The sequence below is a fragment of the Protopterus annectens genome, chromosome 8.part0, assembly GCF_019279795.1.
Source record: "Protopterus annectens isolate FY-2018-M chromosome 8.part0, PAN1.0, whole genome shotgun sequence".
NCBI classification, from domain to species: Eukaryota; Metazoa; Chordata; order Ceratodontiformes; family Protopteridae; genus Protopterus; species Protopterus annectens.
The window spans coordinates 1094166315-1094187605 of record NC_056741.1 but is presented as its reverse complement, the minus strand read 5'-3'; the positions used below and the strand labels follow the sequence as shown (position 1 = coordinate 1094187605).

Here is a 21291-nt window from a genome sequence, read left to right as displayed (position 1 = left end):
ACTGAGTCCGTACAATGTACACTGGACTGGAATGGATCATTGATGATGCTGGTTCTCAAACAAGAATCCAGTTGTTCATATACTACAATCTAAAGAAACTTCTCTTTGTAATAGCAGGTTTAATATGGTGCTGTAATTATCCAGGCCATAAGATCTATTCCAATGTTCTAAGGATTTACATGACTGAGACCTTCTTCAGCACTGCTGGAAACATCCCATCCCTATGTTGGACATGCATGTTCTGGTGTAGGACTGGATCCAGAACCTCTTTAAAGGATGAACTGATGAAATTATAAAACAGGAGATTTTTATTTCTGGCCTCCTTGTAACATTTATCAATTGGATTTCCTGGCCCTTGTATAGGGTATTGTGCCACCTGACTACAGACATGCACACCTGGAGTCTTACATGTTTTCAACATGGGGGTCAGAGATTAATCAGATTCTGCACACTGAGGTACCTGCAATGCAGACAATGTCTGCTGTACTAAGCTTACTCTGGTACCTTTAATTGTACTTTTTTTATCCTGCAGACAGTCGGATGTTGCCAGTTAGAAGGGAAAGCTTTACAAATAGAACTAATTCCTTATTTTCTCTTCCTTATCTCATTCACACACCAACATTGTGTGAGTTTGTGTGTGTATGCGTGTGTGTGTGTGTGTGTGTGTGTGTGTGTGTGTGTGTGTGTGTGTGTGTGTGTGTGTGTGTGTGTGTGCAGTACTGGTTTGCCAAAATGTAAGAGCACACTTCACGGCTATTGGGTTTTCTGGCAAATCACAGGCAAATCATTGAGGACTAAAGTCAGCAAATAATGGCATAGATTTGAGTTTCAGACTTCATATCCTTCAGAAAATTCATGCTAATGCAAAAACTGTTATTCTGTCAACTGTCTACATTTGTAAGAGCAATATTTAAAAAGTTTCCCTATTTTGTGGCCTTGGTCCCCTCATATTTGTGGCTTTGTCTAGATATTTTTGTTCTAAGAGGTTAAGAGGTGTGACTAGGCCTGTGCTACAACAAAGATTTTCTGCAGATGAATTAAATATACACAGAGCCATACCTGAGTGTACTCTTTGCTGTAGCTAGTAAGAACCAAAACAGATGATGAAGATTAAGGTTTGTCATCTGAACTATTCAAAATATAAAACCGAAAGAATCAGCACAGGCCTGCATATACCTTATACAGATTAAAACTCTTTCTGCATTCAGCATAATGCCCATATACCGCTGACTGTTTCCTCCAGTACACAGGAGTAACAAACTGTCATTATCAGCAGTTGTGCTGGTCTTTATACATTGCTTTTACTTTTTATGTACATTTGCAGAGCTGGTCCTGGCAGGGGAGATAACAGCAAAGGTATCATTGCTTCTGTACATGAACATCATGGTTCTAATTTGTAGTTCTTAGATGAAACAAAGTGTGGTAGTTTGTACCATTTTTACTATCTTGGCAAGTACACTTTTGACTACCATATAGTAATATAGTGTCCCATCAAAGTCTAGTATATCTTAAACCATTCCACTGTGTGTGCATGAAATGTATTCTGATGGTGGGTTCCTTTGGTCCTCCTCCATCTTCTAATGCATTTTACCCCACTATGTTTTTCTGTGATAAGCTGAGGTTGCCTGTATGATTTGTTTTCACTGAACTCTTGCTGAACCATGGTACCAGGTGCAGAAGATAGGTTTACTATACTGATTTATTTTTTTGGCAGTCATCTCCTGATGTGGGCTGATCTCAAGAGCACATTACAAATGGAAACATACCAAAGGCTTAGGCTGCAGTTTATCATTTTATGTTTAATACTGAATTTTTTTGAGGTTTATATTTAGCCAGATATATATTTCTTCATATATCTTGGTCCTATTTATCCTTGCCAAGCCAACCCTCCCACTCTTCCTAATGGCCATTTCATTCCTTGTCATCCTGCTCAACCATTCATGACTACACACATTAACCTTTGTAGGCATTCACAAGGAAGACTACACACATTAACCTTTGTAGGCATTCACAAGGAAGATATGCATTATCAGAGCAACCTTTGTGGCTGACATTGGAGGACAAGAATTGAGAGCCTTATGGGATCATCACCCACAACTGGATCAGCTTTGTCACACTGGCCTAATCCACTTCCTCTTGGCAATTATCAAGCATATTGTTATCTGAACTGTCAGACCTAGAATCTTACCACCTGACCATTGCTGTAAGAAGGGAGGATGAAAGGAGCAACTGCTTTGGGCACTATGTTGCAGTGGTACTGAAGAAAGCTTGATTAAAACAATTTGACAAATTATGAGCTGCACTTAGTCAATTGCAATCACCTATGGATAACTTATAAACTGTTTGTCGGGTAGTTTGTTTACAAAAAAGAAAAAGAGAAAGAAATAGAAGAGTTTTCCAAATGTCTGTTTTTTTTTTTCTTTTGTTAAAGGCAGTTTGCAAGCTGTCTAAAACAATGTTTACAGTTGGTTTACTGTAAGTAATTAAGTAAATGCGTAATGATCAAACTTTTTTAAAGTAGTGATGAGTTATTGTGTTGCATAGTAACCTATTAACATATTGGCAGTTCATAAGTGCTTATTTATCATGATTGCTTATATTCAGGGAGGTGGACGTTGTTCCAAGCACCAAATTGCCTTGCTAGTACCCTACATCTACCAGGTGACACATGAACTATTATTAGCCCCCCACCTTCACCACCACCAGCACCCGATGGATTAACTGGCATAGGCTTCAAACTCACATCTATCTCTGCTGGTTTCTCCAGCACTTGGGTCCCCTACATATTTGAAAAGTATTTATGCCTCATAAAGTAGTGCTGAGGATATCTGGTCCATGTAAGTTAAAAATTCAGAGCAGATGTCATGAATTCACAAAAGTTTCTTAGATTCAGACTTTGACGCATAGATATTCAAAGACCTGAGTGTTATGATCATTTGTGTCTTGCCAGTACCCTCTCTCAGGCTGCATCTCCTTTCTCCAGGAGGACCATGCTAGATAGTCCTGTAGTAAAAACCCACCCAGTTGTCTAGTTTATATTTAAATAAAGATAGTTGAACTGCTTAACATGCATGGGAAGTTTATTCCATAGGTTATGGTGGTAATGGGTTATAAACCTATCTCTCCACAATGCTTTATCCATCTCTGGTTCTAGGGTTGATGTTGTGTTTGGACATAATGGAGATAGAAGAGGTCCAGGATAAGTAGGTCTCTAATGGCACAGTAAATGAGACAGAGATCTCCCAAAGTCTGTAAGACACTGAATAAAAGGATGGTGCTTCCAGCCTCTCTTGCTCATGCTCCCAGCTTAGCATTGGACTGCATTTTCCAGATACTATAGAGCATTATAACTAAACATGTACCGAGAAACTCAGAGACCACCACAGTGGGCAGCTGCTTTCTAATACATTCTTACTGCTTGATGTGGATCCCAATAAGTAATATTTAATGAAAATCTTACGAGTGTTATGGATATTGTAACATTCAAGTCCATCTTTTTAAGGAACTGGTAAAGCTTGATACTAAGAGTTAATGTAGTTAATGGCTGCCATGTGGATGTCAATTATTTACTTGGGGCTAGTTTAGCCTTAAGACTACATGCATGGGAACTTGGAAGGAGCAGCATGCGTGGAGTGCTTTTGTAAAATCACATAAAAATGTATGTACTGTAACAAGGGCAAAGCTTTACCTGGTAGCAGTTTTTCACTAAGCTTATTTAATAAATACAGTCTAGTCTGGAAAAATATAAACTGTTGAATGTCGTAGTACAATTAGCAGTAATGTAAACATTGGCTTCTTATTATTATTAACATGAAAGCATGTGTTTACCCATTCATTCAGGTCAAGGCTAGAAATCAAATGTTTTGGATTCCATTACCAGATGATCTATAGATGAACCCAAGGAATAGGTAGCTTTCATTTCAGCTGGAGAAAGTTCCAAATTTACACCACTCTGCTTTTAAATCAGTGCATCTTCATGCCAAACATGAGTGCTTGCCTTTGGTATCTAGGTAGTATATTAATTTGTACATTAACCGTGTATCTGTTTATAACCCCGGCTTTGAAAAAACAACCTTAATATCCCTGGACAATTCTAAGGCTCAGTGAGTTTTCATTTAATGTTTGCAATCTTTCATTATTTTTAAAACTTCTTATTTCAGTAAATCTTTGAATCATTTCTTATCTTGTAATTTGTTTGGCTTCATGTGGCATCCATGAAGAGCAGCTATATTCCAATGTGGAAGGAGTAAAGACACACAAATTGATAAACCATGTGCAGATTCTAAATTTATTCTCATACACAACAGATTATAGATATATTTACAAAATCTTATGCAAAACAGTTTGGCCAGAAAAGGGGTAATAAGTTGTCCCAGTGACATCCAGGTAACAACAGATACTGGAATCAAATTAGATTATATTGAAAAAGAACTGTGCAAACTGGATCCATACAAAGCACGGGGATGAGACAGACTTAGTAACAATGACCTGAGAATACTTCAGCAAGAACTTATGGTACCATTATATCTATTATTCACTAGGTCATATAAATATGGGGAGATTCCTCAAGACTGGAAATGTGCGCTTATTAAACCTGTCTTCAACGGAAAGGGGAGTAGGACAAACCCAGAGTCATAAAGACCCTTAAGTCTACTTTCATGTTGTGGAAAAATAATAGAGAAGGTAATATTGGATAAGTTATTGTCAGAACTGGATAGATTAGGACTTGAAACCATATATCAGCATCCATATGTTGAAAACAGATATATTACCATCTGTAACTTGATGTTCTATAACAATATGATAGCAGCTATGAATGAAAAATTGTGCTGTGATGTAATTTATATAGATTTAACTTCAGCATTTGACAGGGTCATTCACAAAACAGTGATCAATAAATTAATACAACTAGGTATTGATGTACTCTTGATAAGATGGATAGCTTCATGGCTTACAAAGAGGACATGGCAAGTATCATACAGCAACTGGACAGGTGAAATCCTTGGTTTCAGTCCTGGTGTCCCACAGGGCTCTGTCCTAGGCCCTTACTTGTTTAAGTTGTATCTTTCAGACCTAACTTTTTCATCTAAGTTGTTCTACTATCTATATGCAGATGACCTGAAATTGGGTAAACTAAATATATGTGTTACAGATAAAGCATGTCGGCAAAATAACTTGACTAAATTAACCATTTAGGCACAGGAGAATATGCTGATAAATACATCAAAAAGTAAGCATATGAGATTTGGGAGACATGAATTGAAATGTGAATATTTAATACAGCACACAATGATTGAAACTGTAGACTCATTTAAGGACCTCGGTATATGGGTAGATTCATCTGTGAGTTTTTGTAATCATATCAACCAATTGGTTATTTGCAGTTCTAGAACTATAGGTTTATAAAAAGATTCATAAAGTCTAGGAAATCAAACATTATGTAGTCATTGCCTGTTAGTTACATTAGACCCAAACTTGAGTATGGAATAACAATATGGAAACCCTATAAGAAAACAAGCATGAGTGAGCTAGAAAGATTACGGTGAAAATATACCAAGGGCATTCATGGATATAAAAATTTAAGTTATTATGAAAGACTAAACTATCCAAACTTGTGCAGTGTCTCTTAGAGATATCTAAGAGGAGATCATATTCACTTATATAGGGCATTTAGAGACAACTACACCTGGGAATATTTGGGGTTATTAAAAAGTATTGGAGAATCATCAGACAACATATGTAGAAGATTCTGTAGGAATGAGAAGTGTACTAATTGGTTCTCTGACACAGCAGCTGATGCATGGAACAGACTGCCAAATTACATTAAAGCAAGTACTAGTTTAGATATTTTTAAGAACAGTCTAGACACTTATTATGGGAACAAGTGTTATGGTATATTGGCAAGCTAGAAGGGCATTTAATGCCCGTGCTTGAAATATTTGTATGTATGCATGTATGTGTTAACGTATTAGACTATTAAACAGCCATTAAAACACACATATCACTTGAATTTATTCTCCTTTTTATACATTGCAGTTCAAACTGCTAGATGTTACCACTTTAAACATGTCTTTGCTTATTTTCTTTATGTAGGCCTTAAAGTTAAACTTGTACCATTGTTCCCAAGTCACAGTATGAGTTAGGCCTTGTTGTAATGTGTCTTTCTTAAATATATTGATATTCAGCATTCTAATGTGGAATTCTTATGAATTTAATTAAAAGGTCAAGATTGTGATATCTTGGAGATTTCTTTTTAACTTGAGGTACAGCAATCTTAAAGTTAGCATATATAAGTAGCAAGAAATTTGCCACCCTGTGATATGCTTCTGTAGCAATTTTCATAATTTAAATTGTAATATTTTTAATAAATGCCACCCTTGTTATTGCATTTGTGAGTGCTGATTATATGATATTCATATTTCTGTAGCAGAGTTTTCATGCACTGCTAAACTAAGATTAGGGTGTAAAACATCACACAATTCCTTGATAATAGTAAATTCAAACTCCAAGACTTCACAATGGTTGCTTGAGGAATGTTTGCATGTTAATTTGTGAATATATTTTGTCTTCAGTCTTTCAATAAAATTCAGTGGGGCTATACATTTTGAAATTGTTATAACAAAAAAAATAAATTCTCCACATGTGATCATTTTAATGTTATGGTATATATATTTTTTATTATTGCCTTTAGGGCAGCAAATAGAAACAATTTCATTTTTTTGGAAATTTGATTTCAGTGATTGCAGATGTAGCTGTGAAGATTATTAACTGGAAGCCATTTTATTAGACATATATTTGGCCAGTCATACTTCTGCTACAAGTAAAAATGTTCTTCATAAGAATATGTGACTTTTGGTTACACATGACTTTTGTTTTTCAGAGGCAGTATGGCTGTTGCACATTCAATTAGTGAACAAGAATTGGTTGAGATGAGAACCACTGTTCAGTCGAAGGTAGTGCTGGATGTAGTAAGGCAGATGCAGTCCCTTCTGGATTCACTGGAGAAGGCAGAGCTTAACATCGCTGTCACAGGAGAGTCTGGTGCTGGAAAGTCCACTTTTATTAATGCTCTTCGTGGACTCGGGGATGAAGACAAAGGTGCTGCCCCAACTGGGGTTACAGAAACAACTATGGTGCCCACAGCCTATCCTCACCCAAAACTCCCCAGTGTGCAACTTTGGGATTTACCAGGTACTGGAACACCTAGTTTCCAGCCAGATAAATACCTAGAGCAGGTCAATTTTAACCAGTATGACTTTTTTATTATCATTGCCTCTGAACGCTTCAGAGAAAACCATGCTAGGCTTGCTACAAGCATCAGGGCAATGAGTAAAAAGCTCTATTTTGTGCGCTCCAAAGTGGACCTTGATGTGAATGCTTGCCTAAGACGTCGCAGAGCTATGTTTAATGAGGAAAGCATCCTTAGAGAAATAAGAACAGACTGTATTAGGAACCTGAATGAATATGGGGTGGAATCTGCACAAGTTTTTCTATTGTCCTGCTTTGACCTTTCAAAATATGACTTCCAGGACTTACAGGAGACACTGGAGCAAGAGCTTGAAGGGCACAAGAGGCATGTCTTCCTTCTTTCACTCCCTAACACATCTTCCACAGCTGTACAGAAGAAAAAAGCCTCCTTAAGAAAACACATTTGGAAGAAAGCCTTGTCCATATGCCTTGCTTCTGTTCTGCCAGGATGCTGTATGTTAAACTGTATCCCGTTACTCACAAAAACCTTAATTTCATACCAGCAACATTTTGGCCTTGATGATCAGTCCATCTCAATGATCGCTAATCAAACAAAAAAGTCACCTGACCTCCTCAAAGGCGCAATTGCCTCTACTTTAGCCAAAGACCTGTCACAAGACATTGTGATGTCTTTGCTGAAGGAGGCAGCACTTAGCAGCCAGCTAGTGTCAGAACTGATGGACAGATGGGTTCCAGTGGTGGGAGTCCTTGTTACGGGAGGGATATCTTTTGCTGCAGCATATATTTTACTTCACACTTCATTGGAAAAGTTTGCAAAAGATTCAGAAAGGGTGCTAAAGTTGGCATTTGAAGATGAAGCATTATCTTATCCTTTCCTTAGTTATCATGAGGAAAATTTGTTCTTTTATGACTGACGCATCCTAATGTTAGTATTGTGACTGGGAAGTGCAATGATAAGGAACAAAACAGAAAATAAACAGAGTGGGTAATGTTAAACTACTGAATTAAACAAATTCGGCAGTTTGAAAGTGTTATAAAATGTTTTCAAGTAAGACTGATTTTTAACATAGAAGCACAATTTCAGGCTGAGTTCACTGAGACAGAGCAAAATTGTAAGTGAGCTTATTTGCCATTGAAGGTTGGCTGGAAGTTGGGCACCTGCAGCAATGACTGTCCCAAAAGGCACTGCCCTTCTCTGCCAAGGGAAGGGGATTACTGCGGTATCATATGAGACTGTGACCATGTACTGGAATACTAGAACATTTTCAGTGTTTGCATAATACCATAACTGTCTTGCAGACTATTATCTTCAGTAGGTGCATGCAGTGGGAAGAAGATCCTCAATATGTTGATAGGGCCAGTGTGGAAGGCTACATTTTATGACAGCTAAATTGCATGGGAGAGCTGTGTTGCATAGGAGCACATTTCCAGGATATATCCTCCTGTGTGAACGATTGTGCATTGACAATATGTGAGAAACCATGGTGATAGAAAAATGACTGTTATGAAGAATGCTGTAGTGCATTTATATGAGTTGCATATTTCCCTTACCCATGTGTCATTACTTTGCTGGATGTTCTGCAATTCTTTGCCTAGTGGCAAACTCCTCCTGTTTCATCACAGATAATTGACACAGCAGCTGGCAAGGGGCTTTACCTAAGTAAGAGTGTTTTCATATTCTCTAGAGTCAAAGTACAGTTGGTTTTACAGTATGAACAGAGCTATTGCTTCAGTTGCCATGCAACTGACTTGTTGCATAATTAACATGACAAGTGATATTTTTCCTCATTAGAGGAAGTTCAACACGCTTTTGCAGTATCTCTGTGTATTGCAATGAAAATAAACTGGAAACAGAACTCAAGAACATTAATCTGAGGGAGAAAGCTGTAAAATCTTTAAGTTTAAACTACAGGAGCAGATGCCAGTTTAAGGCAGGCTGAACGTTATATACCGTTTGTATGCTAATATAAATTACTTTGCACTTGGCAAAAAATAAAAGTGTTTGTTTAGACATACTGACACCTACAGCTTATTTGTCCAATTTAATTCCCTTTTTGTTTATAGGATGCAAAATAATTATATTTACAAGGGGTTCAGGTGCAATAGCATTAGAGGTGGCAGCTTATTAAATATGATGGCTGCCCCTCAATACTGGAGCTAGGATGCTTTGCAAATATTATTTGGATGGTAATCTAGTTTGTGTAGCAGCAATAGGAAACTTACTACAGTCTTTTGTTTTGGTTCTAGAAATTCTGCTTTGCTTAACAGCTTCTGTACTTATCTCACCGATCTTGACATTGACTTGGCCTCTCGAATCATTCAGCTTTTAAAACCGAACTTTCAAATGACATGTCTGTGACCTCCCATAATTCATCATTAAAAAGAATCTGGAGGTAAAGCCAAACATGACAACACTAGCAGTCAGAGTTGTGTAAGCAGTCAGATGACGTGTGCTTTGACTAGAGAATCCCCAATGCCTATAACTGTGACTTGGGTACATAGGTACTTACTTGGCTATTGGTCTGTGAGGATATTAAAATGCCTAGCCTTACAGTCCCATGGTAGTTGTAAGCCCTTATATTGTGTAAGAATAACCCAGAGGCAGGCAGAACAAGGATATGTTAGGACATTCACTTGCTGTCCCTCTCCTTCAGTGACATGAGAGTAGTTTCCCATCCATTCATCCAAATTTCATTTTGAATAGATTGAGAAGTATTTTGCTTTATACAGAGTGGAAGACGATTCCATAAAAGACATATTCTCTGTGATACATACCTTTCCCTCCAACATGTTCTATTTATGTAGCACAAGAGACTGAGATCAAGTAAATAGGGGTTTACACCACTGTTCTGGCTGAGAATAGCATTAAGTTACTTAATCTCTGCTAACTCACCATTTGAATGCAGACATTAAGCTCTACAGAAACCTAACAACAGAGTTAGGAAACAATGCATGTTTGAATAATCAGATTGCTTTTTAAAACATTGTCAGCACTTACTGATTACTTGCAGAATTTTACCTTTGTGCCTATAAAAAGCTGGACATAATCCTGTCAATCTAGCTTATTTGCTGTCCTGTCCTGGGTGGTTTCCAGTGAGGGCAAGAGCTGACTGGCCATCATCCAGAGAACCATGGGGATGTTTTGTGCCTTGCCCAGCATCCTGTTCCTAATTCCACCCTAGTGGCTGATTTGAGCATTAACATCACCACAGTGATATCCTTGCCTTTGTGTGTGTGTGTGTGTGTGTGTGTGTGTGTGTGTGTGTGTGTGTGTGTGAGCATGCACACATAAACGTAAACACAGACAGACACACACACACACACACACACACACACACACACACACACCTGTGTGGGTTACCCTCACTGATCTGGGATCACCAGGCCCACATCCCTGGGTCCTAGGACTTTGGATCAAGCAAGCCTCCACTTGCACAGGAACAATCAGCCAATGGGAATCACCATCTCCCTGCCCCAAGGATAGTAAAGCTGTCATAAGCTGATCTTGCCCACCCTCCCATCCAGGGCAGTATTTGAACTCAGATCATCTGTGTTGTAATCAGAAATGTGTCTCTCTACATTACAGAGTTGAGCTAATGAGGTTAAATTACCTATTTCCCATTTCATGTGAATGAGATCTGCTGATGAAATTCATTCTTTATTAACCTTTAGGACTGCGATGCTATATATATTATCAGCTTTCCCAGGATATACTTCAGCCTCTTCCTACCCATGCTGCACTGCATCTCTCTCTCTCCCTTTTCCACTTTCTTCTCATCATTAAACACATTTGTTTGGATTCCACACCATTAGCCCCTCTAACAGTGGAAAGGCTGCTGTTGATACCTTGACATCTGGTCCTTTTCCACATGTGGCTCATGTTGGTTCTGTGCTGCTTTTAGGATTAGTAGTAGTGTCCACTCCTACACCGGCCTGTCTGTCTGCCTCTACAATGACTTCATAGTTTGTTCCTACATCAGCTCTTTTAGTTTCCTCACCGGCATTGGTCCAACCTCATGATGGATGGTTGTTGGGTACAGCACTTGTCTACCCAACTTTGGATAGGGGATCATTGGCTAGGTTATTGCAGGGTAATATGGTCTTCTTCAGAAGACTGACAGACCAAAAGACTGACTCCCAAAATACTGAAAGACCAAAAGACTAAATCCCAAAATACTGAAAACTCAAAATACTGAAGAATGGAATTTGCCCCTTTTCCACTGTTGTGCAGTTTTGCGCACCCCACATGAGGGATGCAGTGGGGTTGCCCCCTGCATTAAACATGTTTTCAGTATTTTGAGTTTTCAGTATTTTGGGATTCAGTCTTCTGGTCTGTCAGTATTTTGGGAGTCAGTCTTTTGGTCTGTCAGTCTTCTGAAGTAGACCCGGATAATCAAATATAGTTCTCCTTGGTAGAGAGCCAACATCTGCTGTCCAGACACCAGATATCCCAGTGAAAAACTTAAAACTAGTTCCAGTGATGACTTCTCAGGTGACCATGTTCCTGGTCTCTTTTGCAGAGGACCCTGGGACTGTTGGCTTCTGGACATCTGGATTAAGAAAGGTCATTTACATCTTCAGATATGGAAGAAGACATTCCAAGGAAGAGGACCAGAAAGGCTAACAATATTGATTCCTCCATGGATTTAGAGGATACATAGGATTCATAGGAATTTTGAACATAGGATTCATAGGAATTTCGAGTCAACTGGCTCTTGTGATCATTTACTCTTTGCCAATATCTACCCTTTGGCATACCCCTTTTCTAAAGGAGGGCTAGGTAAGTCAAGCTCTGGATGAATGTGTGAGTCCTCATCCAATCATCTAGGTCCTGTTTGATGGATAGTAGTATATCACACTACTTAATCTGCAGGGACAGTATGTTCCATAGTAGGGAGGCATATGGGCTAAATATTGAATCTGCCTCTCTAGCTTGTTTAATTTATTAGCTGATGATGATTTAGATCCCTGGTTTTGGTATTTGTGAACCATTAGATGTACAGTAATATAAAAGATCTGTGACAACTGGGTCTCTAATGGCAGAGAGGACAAGGTATGTTTCTCCCCCCAAGAGTCCATAAGGTACTGAATAAATGGGCAGTGCTTCCTGTCTTGGTAGCTCAGGGTCAATAAGCCCATTATCCTCTTAGTTGGGCTTTTCTACTTGTCTGATATATCTAGTGAGGTACATCCCCAAAGGGGGCATTATACTCAATAACTGGCTTAGTCCATACCAAATATAAGGGAACGATGACCTCTTTAGATCTGGATGATGTTCCCTTGGTAATTATCCTTGCTAAGTGAAATGATTTTCTGACTACTGTTGACAAGTGATGATCAAACGAGAGGGACTTATCTATTCCTGATTCAAGATCCCCAACAACATTTTCATTTTGACATTTGGTACTGTCTTTGCTGTATGCTGAGGGGAAGGCTTGTTTACCAAAGTTGACATTATTGCACTTTTTTTACATTTAATATGAGCTAATTTTCAGTATATCAAGTTATTTATGAGTGAAAAATTTGTGCTGAAGAGTTAGAATGTAAAAGGGTGACTTGACAGTAACTGCCAGTTAGTTGTCATCTGCAAACTCAGTTAGTCAGAGGCCTTAGTTTCTAGTCTAGAGATCATATGAGTAAATGCCAAAAAGGAGAGGTTGCAGCACTGAACTCTGGGGGATATCACTGGTTACTTTCGTGCCATCTCATCAGTCACCTGTCACTCGCACTATGTGGGTTCTGTCATTTAGCCAATTTGCTATCCATCTTACCACATAAGGATCTATTTTAAGGTGTTTTGCCTACATCGGGTATGGTGTCAAGCACTTTGACCAATTCAAGTTAATCTGTTGTTGGCAGCCTGTGTAACTCTGTCAAAGCAGTTCACCAGTTTCATCAGGAAGGGGCATCCCTTAACAAAGTCAGACTTCTGTGGGTTAAATCAAAGGAGATTTTTGGAATCCTAGTTTTTAAGTTCAGTTATAATACATTCCAAGGCTTTGCATGTGAAACTCGTCAGGCTGTTTGGTGTATAATCCCCAGGTTCAGTGTGGGCATATAATCCCCAGGGTCAGTGTGGGTATATATTCCCCAGGGTCAGTTGTACAGCCTCCCTCATGGACTGGCATCATTGCGGCTATGTGCTAAATGTTGGAACAAAACCTGTAACTAAACTTAGATTAAATTTGAGGAATGTCTCTGCCAGGGCATGCTTAGTACTGTTCATTAAACAACCAGGTTTATTGTCAGGCCCCATGGAAGAAGTATTTTTGATCTTAAAAGAAATCTTCAGTATGTGTGCCTTTGTGATAACAAGGGGTTTAAGTGATTCAGGGATATATGGACTTTGGAAATAAGTCTCTGGGTAAAATTAGCAGTGAATTTGTTTGCTAGTATATTGGCAACATCTTTTGGGTTTGAAAATATGGTGTCATTTTGAATAAGCTAAGAGCATGTCATAATGTAGCTGAAGAAGAATGTGTAATTTTTTCTTAGATTCAAATGCTAACCTGTGTTCATAGGTTGCTTGAGGATAACAAATTTCCCATTTCTCCACCTTCTTCTCTGGAGGACCCAAAGTTTAGTAAAGTTTTACAGATGCTAAAGAAAATAGGTAAGTGTCCTTCCAAGGAATTTTTTTTTCATTGGAAATTTCAAGCTACTTATTGGTGCCACCAAGAATCCTCCTGGTTGTTTCCTCCCTTGGTTGATGTTATTGGCAGTGCAGGGAGAACTTAAGATAATCTGGGTTCAGTGGCAAAATGTCTAAGAAAGCTGAATAGGATCTTTAGATTGTGCTGCTTGAATGGATACTTCTTAAGCCAGATGTGACTGTCTCTGTGTCTGCCTTGTGGAGAAACCCCACTCATTAAGCTCAGTCTCTTCATTCCTATGATAAGAAATCCAAGGTTTTGGACATAATAGGAAAGCAGACTTTTGTGTTCTCCAGATTATGTTTGGGCAACACTGAATTATCGTGTGGAGATGCTTTATTTTCAGGAGGAAATTTCAGTTGAAATGTTGCACTACTGACAGCCTTTCTGATGGATCTATTAAAGAGAACCTTGTTATTCAGGATTCCACATCTTCCACAATCAGCAGTCACATGATTCAAGTTGCATTTAACATGATGTTGCAAACCAGTAGGACAGCAGGATCCAGCGTTTCTATGCAGTAGCACTCCTGGGTACATATTCTACCTTCACAAAGGTCACTAAAGTGGCATTTATGCATGCACCTTTTAAGACATCTTTGCTGCTGCAACCTGTAATTAAACAACATTTTCAGAGCAGGGAGAAGAATGGGTTATTATTGTCAACCATTGGAGCCACGTTTCACTTTCCACGCTATTCATTTTCTATGTTTTCTAGGACTCCAATGATCCAGAGAAAGCCATTTTTTTCTGTTCATCTCCCAAGAGCCCATGACAACAGGATTCTGGTTATGCTCAATTCTCTTCATCTTGGTACCAGTATTGCTGATGTTCTGAAGGTCAGGGACCTCAACATTCACTGAGATGCTGAGATCCTTCTAAGAGGGGCCTATTTTGTTTCTTTTCCCTTTCTGATCTTCTTCCATTGGGACAGTTAGAGGGGAGGTTCTCCCTCCAACTCTCTCAATGATGCAAGACGTCCACACAGGGGTGGATAAAGGTACTTCCTCTGTTTCAAGTCCAGACCAAAATGTCAGCCTTTAGCCTTATCAGGCATGTCACCTCAGGAAAAAGTGCAAATGAAGAGAGAGGTCCAAAGCTTTTCATAAAATGAGCCACTCAAGAAATCACAGCACTCCTGCGAAGACAATAATCTCATTTAATATTCTTTTTGGTGTCCAGAAAGATGCTAGACCTCAGGTCCATATTGAATCTCAGCATCCTAAATTCCTTTGCCCAGGAGGTTTTTTTCACATAGTCACAATTTTTTACCTCCACTGTACTTATCTTCAAATACAAACTGCCAGTGCATCTAGGAGATTCCTTTACCTCAGAACATGAGCCACTCATTACCAGATTTGGTCTCTGCTATTTCTTCTCACCTCTGCCCCAACCCACCCCATTGTTTTCACCAAGTGCAGAGTAGTAGTGGCAGTGTACCTCTGCCTGCAGGGCATTAGACTTTTTCCCCACCAGAGCAACTGGTTTCTAATGTTGCCCACAAAGACACTGTATCATTTTGCACATAGATATTTCTGCTCTAATTATTTACCTTGCTGGGGATCATTGTCAGGCTGGTGAAGTCGTACTTTAGCCTCACATAAGAAATTCTATCCAAAGGGAATGTGATTATTGCCAAAACATGTTTTTATTGATCTATTTCTCATCAGAATAAAACACTCTCTTCCTTTCTTTCTCAGACATCAAGTACTAGCAGCTTTTTTCCTCTGAGTTCTGGAGCTTGTGCTGGCTATAGATTTTGTAGTACCTCACACCAGATTACACATGTAGTCTTGCAATGGACACTCTGAGCTCAGTGGTTAAAGCCATTGAATCCAATGGAGAAAGCAATGAGGCTTTCCAAGGCATATAATAACATTACACTTTCATAGCTTCAGCTGGACAGTCTTCAAGGCAGTCCCTTGTTGATCCTACCATTTTACTCAGTCACCATAGATGCCTCTGCCATAGGATGGGAGGTTACTTTAGTGAGCAAACTGTCCAAGGGATCTGGTTTCTATAGAAGTTGTCTTTGCACATCAGCTCTCTGCAGATGCATGAGGTCTTGCTAACTCTGCAGGACTTCCAGACCATTTCTGCTTCTGGAGCACTGGATGTATATTTTAGACAGTATGGCTGTAGTCTGAATATGGTGGAAGAAGGTCCTACACCCCTTGTTGGGAAGTGATGCAAGTGTAGAAGTGGGCAGTCTCAACCCCATTTCTGGTTGCCCTGCATATTTCCATGGTTGCCAACTCACCCCAAAGCTATGTAGCTGAAACACTGTATAGTGTTATGGGGTCATTTGCATATATCCTACGGGCCTTCATTGTGGAATGTTTAGAATATTACACAGTGAAGACCCTAGCTTGGCTGAGTCTTACTTGCAGGTATTATTTAAAGTTTGTCTGTATAACCCTTAACCCTTTACGTAGATGTTGTTTAGGATATTTTACAGGAACCCTAATGTTTATGTGCATCAACAAGGTTTTAAGCCCTGTGTTTCTAAAGTATAAACAAACAATCCACTTATGCTGTACTAATAAGGTCTTCAAATTTCAAAACCTGGCATATCTACAGTTAGTTAGGTTTGGCTTTATTGGTCTGAATGTAGCCATAAAGGCTTAAAAAGTAAAAAGTCATAGGTATTCAGAGGCCAAGTAGTGTGTCTGTGTGTGTGTGTGTGTGTGTGTGTGTGTGTGTGTGTGTGTGTGTGTGTGTGTGTGTGTGTATGCATATGCGTGTATGGGGGGGGGGGGGGGGGGGCAATTGTGTTTTCCACATACTAGGGCTCAATGGCCCAGTGACCCAACTTTACTGAATCAGGGGGTACATCCTATCATTACCCATCATAAGATTCAATGAAATGTGTTTAGTTAGTGAGAGCTTGGTAAACAGTGTACATTGAATTGAGGCCTGCCTAACTAGTGGCTTGACTAAATAAATGTGTGTGTATGTGTCTTTGTGTCTGTGCAGAGAGAGAGAGAGAAAGAGACTTTATTGACTGGGTAATCAAGCTGGTCCAACAAATGTTTTCAGTCAAGATCCAGGTTTTTTAGGGCAGGAATGCAGACGTTTCCATTTGTATCTACAGTTTTACACCTGCTAAGTTATATAGGAGCTTCAGTTGACTGTAGCAACTTCCCATTTACTTTACAATTGCTGACGTTATGCAATACAAGATATAAATTAATATAATTATAGCATATGGCTTGGTGTAATCATCAGGGAAAGGCTGCTTTAGGGCAGATATCGCAATTGTCCAGATTTTTGCAGAATGTCCAGGTTTTTGCCTCATGTTTTTGGTCTTTTCCTCAAAAATCTGTGTTTTTTTCTGGAAAATCATTGAGGATTGAAGTCACCAAATAATACCTGAGTTTCAGACTATATATGCTTCAGAAAATACATAATAATGTAAAACCTGTTATTATAACAATTTTCTAAGTTTATAGGAGCAATATTTAAAATATGTCCCTATTTTGCCCCCCCATTATTTTTGGCTTTGTCCAGAATTTTAGCACTGAGATGTTGAGGTATGCTTTAGGGAAAAACAGTAAAACCAACATCATATGCTGAACCAGGATGAGTTATAGCCAGTATAAACAAAAGATACAGCTCACAGATATAGTAATTCACATTTTAACAGACAGTTATGTAGGCTAAGCTACTACCAGGCTATGAGAATGAACAGTAACCCTAAGATAGTAACATTATTTATAGTACAACATCTATAATTTAGTTTTCTATATATAGTAAGTACAAAATTTCCCAGTTTGGATATACAGCAGCTTAGAAGGGATGTGGTAGTTTTCATTCCACAAAAAGAACTGCCTTAGTGATAAAACATGATCAAAGAGCTTCGATTTTCTGTATGCAGTTTTGACATGAATGAAGGAGTTGTAAATCCGTGATTGTAACTCTCAGTTCATAAATGTCCCCAGCGATTTTTAATCTGCCAGTTTGTATTTATCCAAATGTAAGTTTCTCCATCTTCCAGCACAAAAATGCTTTTCATGTAATACTGGTCAAAATGTCAGGCTAGAAGCCATCTTTTTCTGCTCCGTCCAAAGGCTGAATGTGTTTTGTGTGAGTATAACTTACTTTTCTTGATTGAGAAAATGTCTGTCTTAAAAGTGCAGACTTCCTGCTGATGTGCTCATTGTCTGCAGAGCAAAAAGAGGGCTGGCCTTGTTTGCTCTGCGTCCCATGTACTTGCATTTATAATGATATGGTATAATAAGCAACCTGCAAGTTCATCATATTCCAGTGCTTTTACATGAGCACAGCACATCTAGCCATACCCATAATGCTGGGGGTGCGACGCCTGCATCACCCTAGCTATATAACTGTCCCTGAAATAACCCGAGCTTGAGATAAGTTAGTACTTTTCATCAGAGGCCTGTTTGGTCTGTCACTTGACTAACCAGGGAAAATAAACTGACAAGTAATCAGCCATATGAATATTATTTGTAACTATCTTCTCAGCATTTAATACTTTAAAATAATTTATTGAACCTTTATTAACCAGTTAAATCTTCATGACCCGGATTTTTGGTGTATCCCAGAAACTGTAGTCTGTTTATTTGTGTTCAGTTAATTGATGCACACTGTAGGAATCAAACTCTGATCTGTAAGATGTAACTCCTCTTACTGCCTTATTACTGTCCTGTTTTGTCAGGTAGTATGCAGTTTTTTGTCATAGATTTGTTTTATTCTTGATGAATTGGCTGCTGTGTTCACCAGTTCAGATTGTCTTGCAGGAAAGTTTGCCTAGGTACCACCAAAAGAAAGTCGAAGCATTGGTAATGACAGAGGACATTGTCAGAAGATTTATTTCCTTGTACTGTATCTTTTGATATGAATGTATGTACATCTACAAATGTGCATTGGTGTGCATGCCTAGCAGCAGGGCATGGCATTTCTGAAGAGGATGTTTATGAGCAAAGGTGCAATGAATAACAGCTCTATTCTCCTGTAATTATTTATGTTTTATTGAGAATGTAAGTTTATTGAAAATACACAGCAAATGATAATGAGGCTGGCTGATGTATATAGGAATCATCTACATTTGAAAAGCAGAAATTAGCAAAGATGCTGGAAAAAGTCCATTGTGGGTAGCAGGTAAGAAAACACCTTGTGCTGATCAAAATGGCAGACTAGATGTTATATTGATAGAAAGATGCTTAAAGTGATGGTATATAACATAAAGGATGTTCAGAAATACTTATTTAAGATTACCTATACTGTATTATTTGGAGTTAAAAAAATATTTTCGCCTCCTAGCCTACCATCTATCAACCCTCCCCAGTAGCATACCAGTCCTGCTTCCCTGGTGGTAATGACTCAGCCTCCAGATCTGCCCAGGGCGGTCTTGTGTGGAGAACTGCTGTCATTTGGTTGATTGTCTGATGTGGTTTGCACTCTTGCTGGCATTCCATCCATGCAAGAATTATTTCATGTATATTTATCTTTATTCCAACTTCACTGTAGGTAGCATGCCCACCTGTGTCACTGTGAGGCTTGTCTATGCTCTGACCATACTTGCACATCCGCACATTTTCAGGTATGTAGGTAGGGGCTACCATCACAGTGTTGGGCAGCCAGTAAGCACACCCTACTTGACTGACTGCTGCTTGTTGGTGCTATGTACAAATGTTTTCCAGTGAGAAAAGTGACTGACATTTTAAACGTCTGTCTACAAATTCTTATAATGTAATAATTATGAATTACAGCCAAAAGAAGCACAGTTCAAGTACTGCAACAGTAGATGAGCATGTATACAGGATATAAAGCGGGATTTGCATAACATGGATTTAGTGATCAATATGCAGTGAAATTCTAACAGTCACGATAGGAAAAGGAATGGCATAAATAAACAAATTAATGAATCTCTCTCTCTCTCTCTCTCTATATATATATATATATATATATATATATATATATGTGTGTGTGTATGTATGTATATATATATATATATATATATATATATATTTATATATATGTGTGTATGTGTATATATATATATATATATATATATATATATATATATGTAAAATGTGGTAGTAACTGCATTATAAATAGGGAGAATTAAAGTTAGTATGCAGAGTAATTTTTTGGGATACAACAAATGATGCAAACAAAATTAAACTATGTTTATGCATTACTCAATTTTGTAGAAAAGTGTTTCAAGTACTTTCCAAATGTTTAAATAATGTGGGGATGGTATTCAGAAACAGTGTACTATGCATGCCATTTTCTAGCCAGATTGCTCAATATGCTGGGAGGGAGGGATTTAAATACTGCTGTAACACTAGAGCTGCACAAACTGTCTGGTAAGTAGCACTGCAACAATCTGCTGGATAATGTTCCATACAAATGCATCAGTCCTTGGGTGCAGCTAATTTAAATTAGCCATGTGCTCTGTCGTGGAGCCTTATATAGTATGACAGAATGATTCGAAGACAAGCTCTCCCATACTGTTTCATAGCAGTGTAGTGGGAGTGAACACCCTTTTTTATGACCTTTACCCATTGCTTTCTATGGCAGCAGTGGGGAGTAACTGCAACAACAGGTAAGTACTGTGAGGCTGTTTTTGTGTGTTGGTGTGTGTGTGTGTGTGTGCGTGCATGCATGTGCATAGAGACTATAATTTGGACTTTATCAGTGCACAAATATGTGTGTGTCTTTGACTACCTGGATGTTGTGTCTTTGACTACCTGGATGTTTGTGTGGTAGCATATGTGTGTGTGTGTGTGTGTGTGTGTGTGTGTGTGTGTGTGTGTGTGTGTGTGTGTGTGTGTGTGTGTGTGTGTATACCTGCCTGTAGGTGCACGTCTAAACATCTTGCATGGGTTGGAGAGGGACGATCACTAATGTTATAGTTCTACCTGCAATAGGGCTTTGATTTAGAGATGTGTAAATATGACTAGATATGTATCAAGACACTAATCTTGCATGGAGTAGTTCATGTCCATATAGCACAGCAGCGTGCCATGCATATTCATGAAAGCACGCTGCTCTTCTACTTATATGGACACGAACCGTGAACAAGTGCAGGGGGCATGTTCAAGTAGTGCACAGACACTGAACATGTTCCCTGCACTCAAAATGCCGTACATCACTTTCTAATAAGGATCTGGCATAATATTAGAGAATTACTCTAATATTATGCCAGTATTTCAGTGTCTGCGGACACTGAAATTAAATAAATAATCATTTCAGTGTCCGCGGACATTGACATAAACACAGCATCAGAAAAGCAATGCAGGGGGTATATGACAGGTTCTGTGACACACACCCTGCATTGTAAAAGTGCTGTACTACACCTCCACAACCTGCTAAAGCAGGAAATATGTGCAAATGCACAAATAATGGGGGATAAATCCCTCAAAAGGGACACAACATACATATTGTCCCACAAACTTAGAAAG

The 21291-nt window shown here is 38.7% G+C and overlaps 1 protein-coding gene across 1 annotated transcript in view; it reads left to right on the top strand.

Annotated features, from left to right (window-relative positions):
- Nucleotides 1-9224, top strand: part of LOC122809246 (interferon-inducible GTPase 5-like) — a 33414-nt gene extending 24190 nt beyond the window's left edge. The window contains exon 2 of the mRNA XM_044080572.1: nt 6881-9224. Within this exon, the coding sequence (XP_043936507.1) occupies nt 6888-8123 (1236 nt within the window). The 5' untranslated portion in view covers nt 6881-6887 and the 3' untranslated portion in view covers nt 8124-9224. The remainder of the gene's footprint in view (nt 1-6880) is intronic.
- The last annotated feature ends 12067 nt before the right edge of the window (nt 9225-21291 follow it).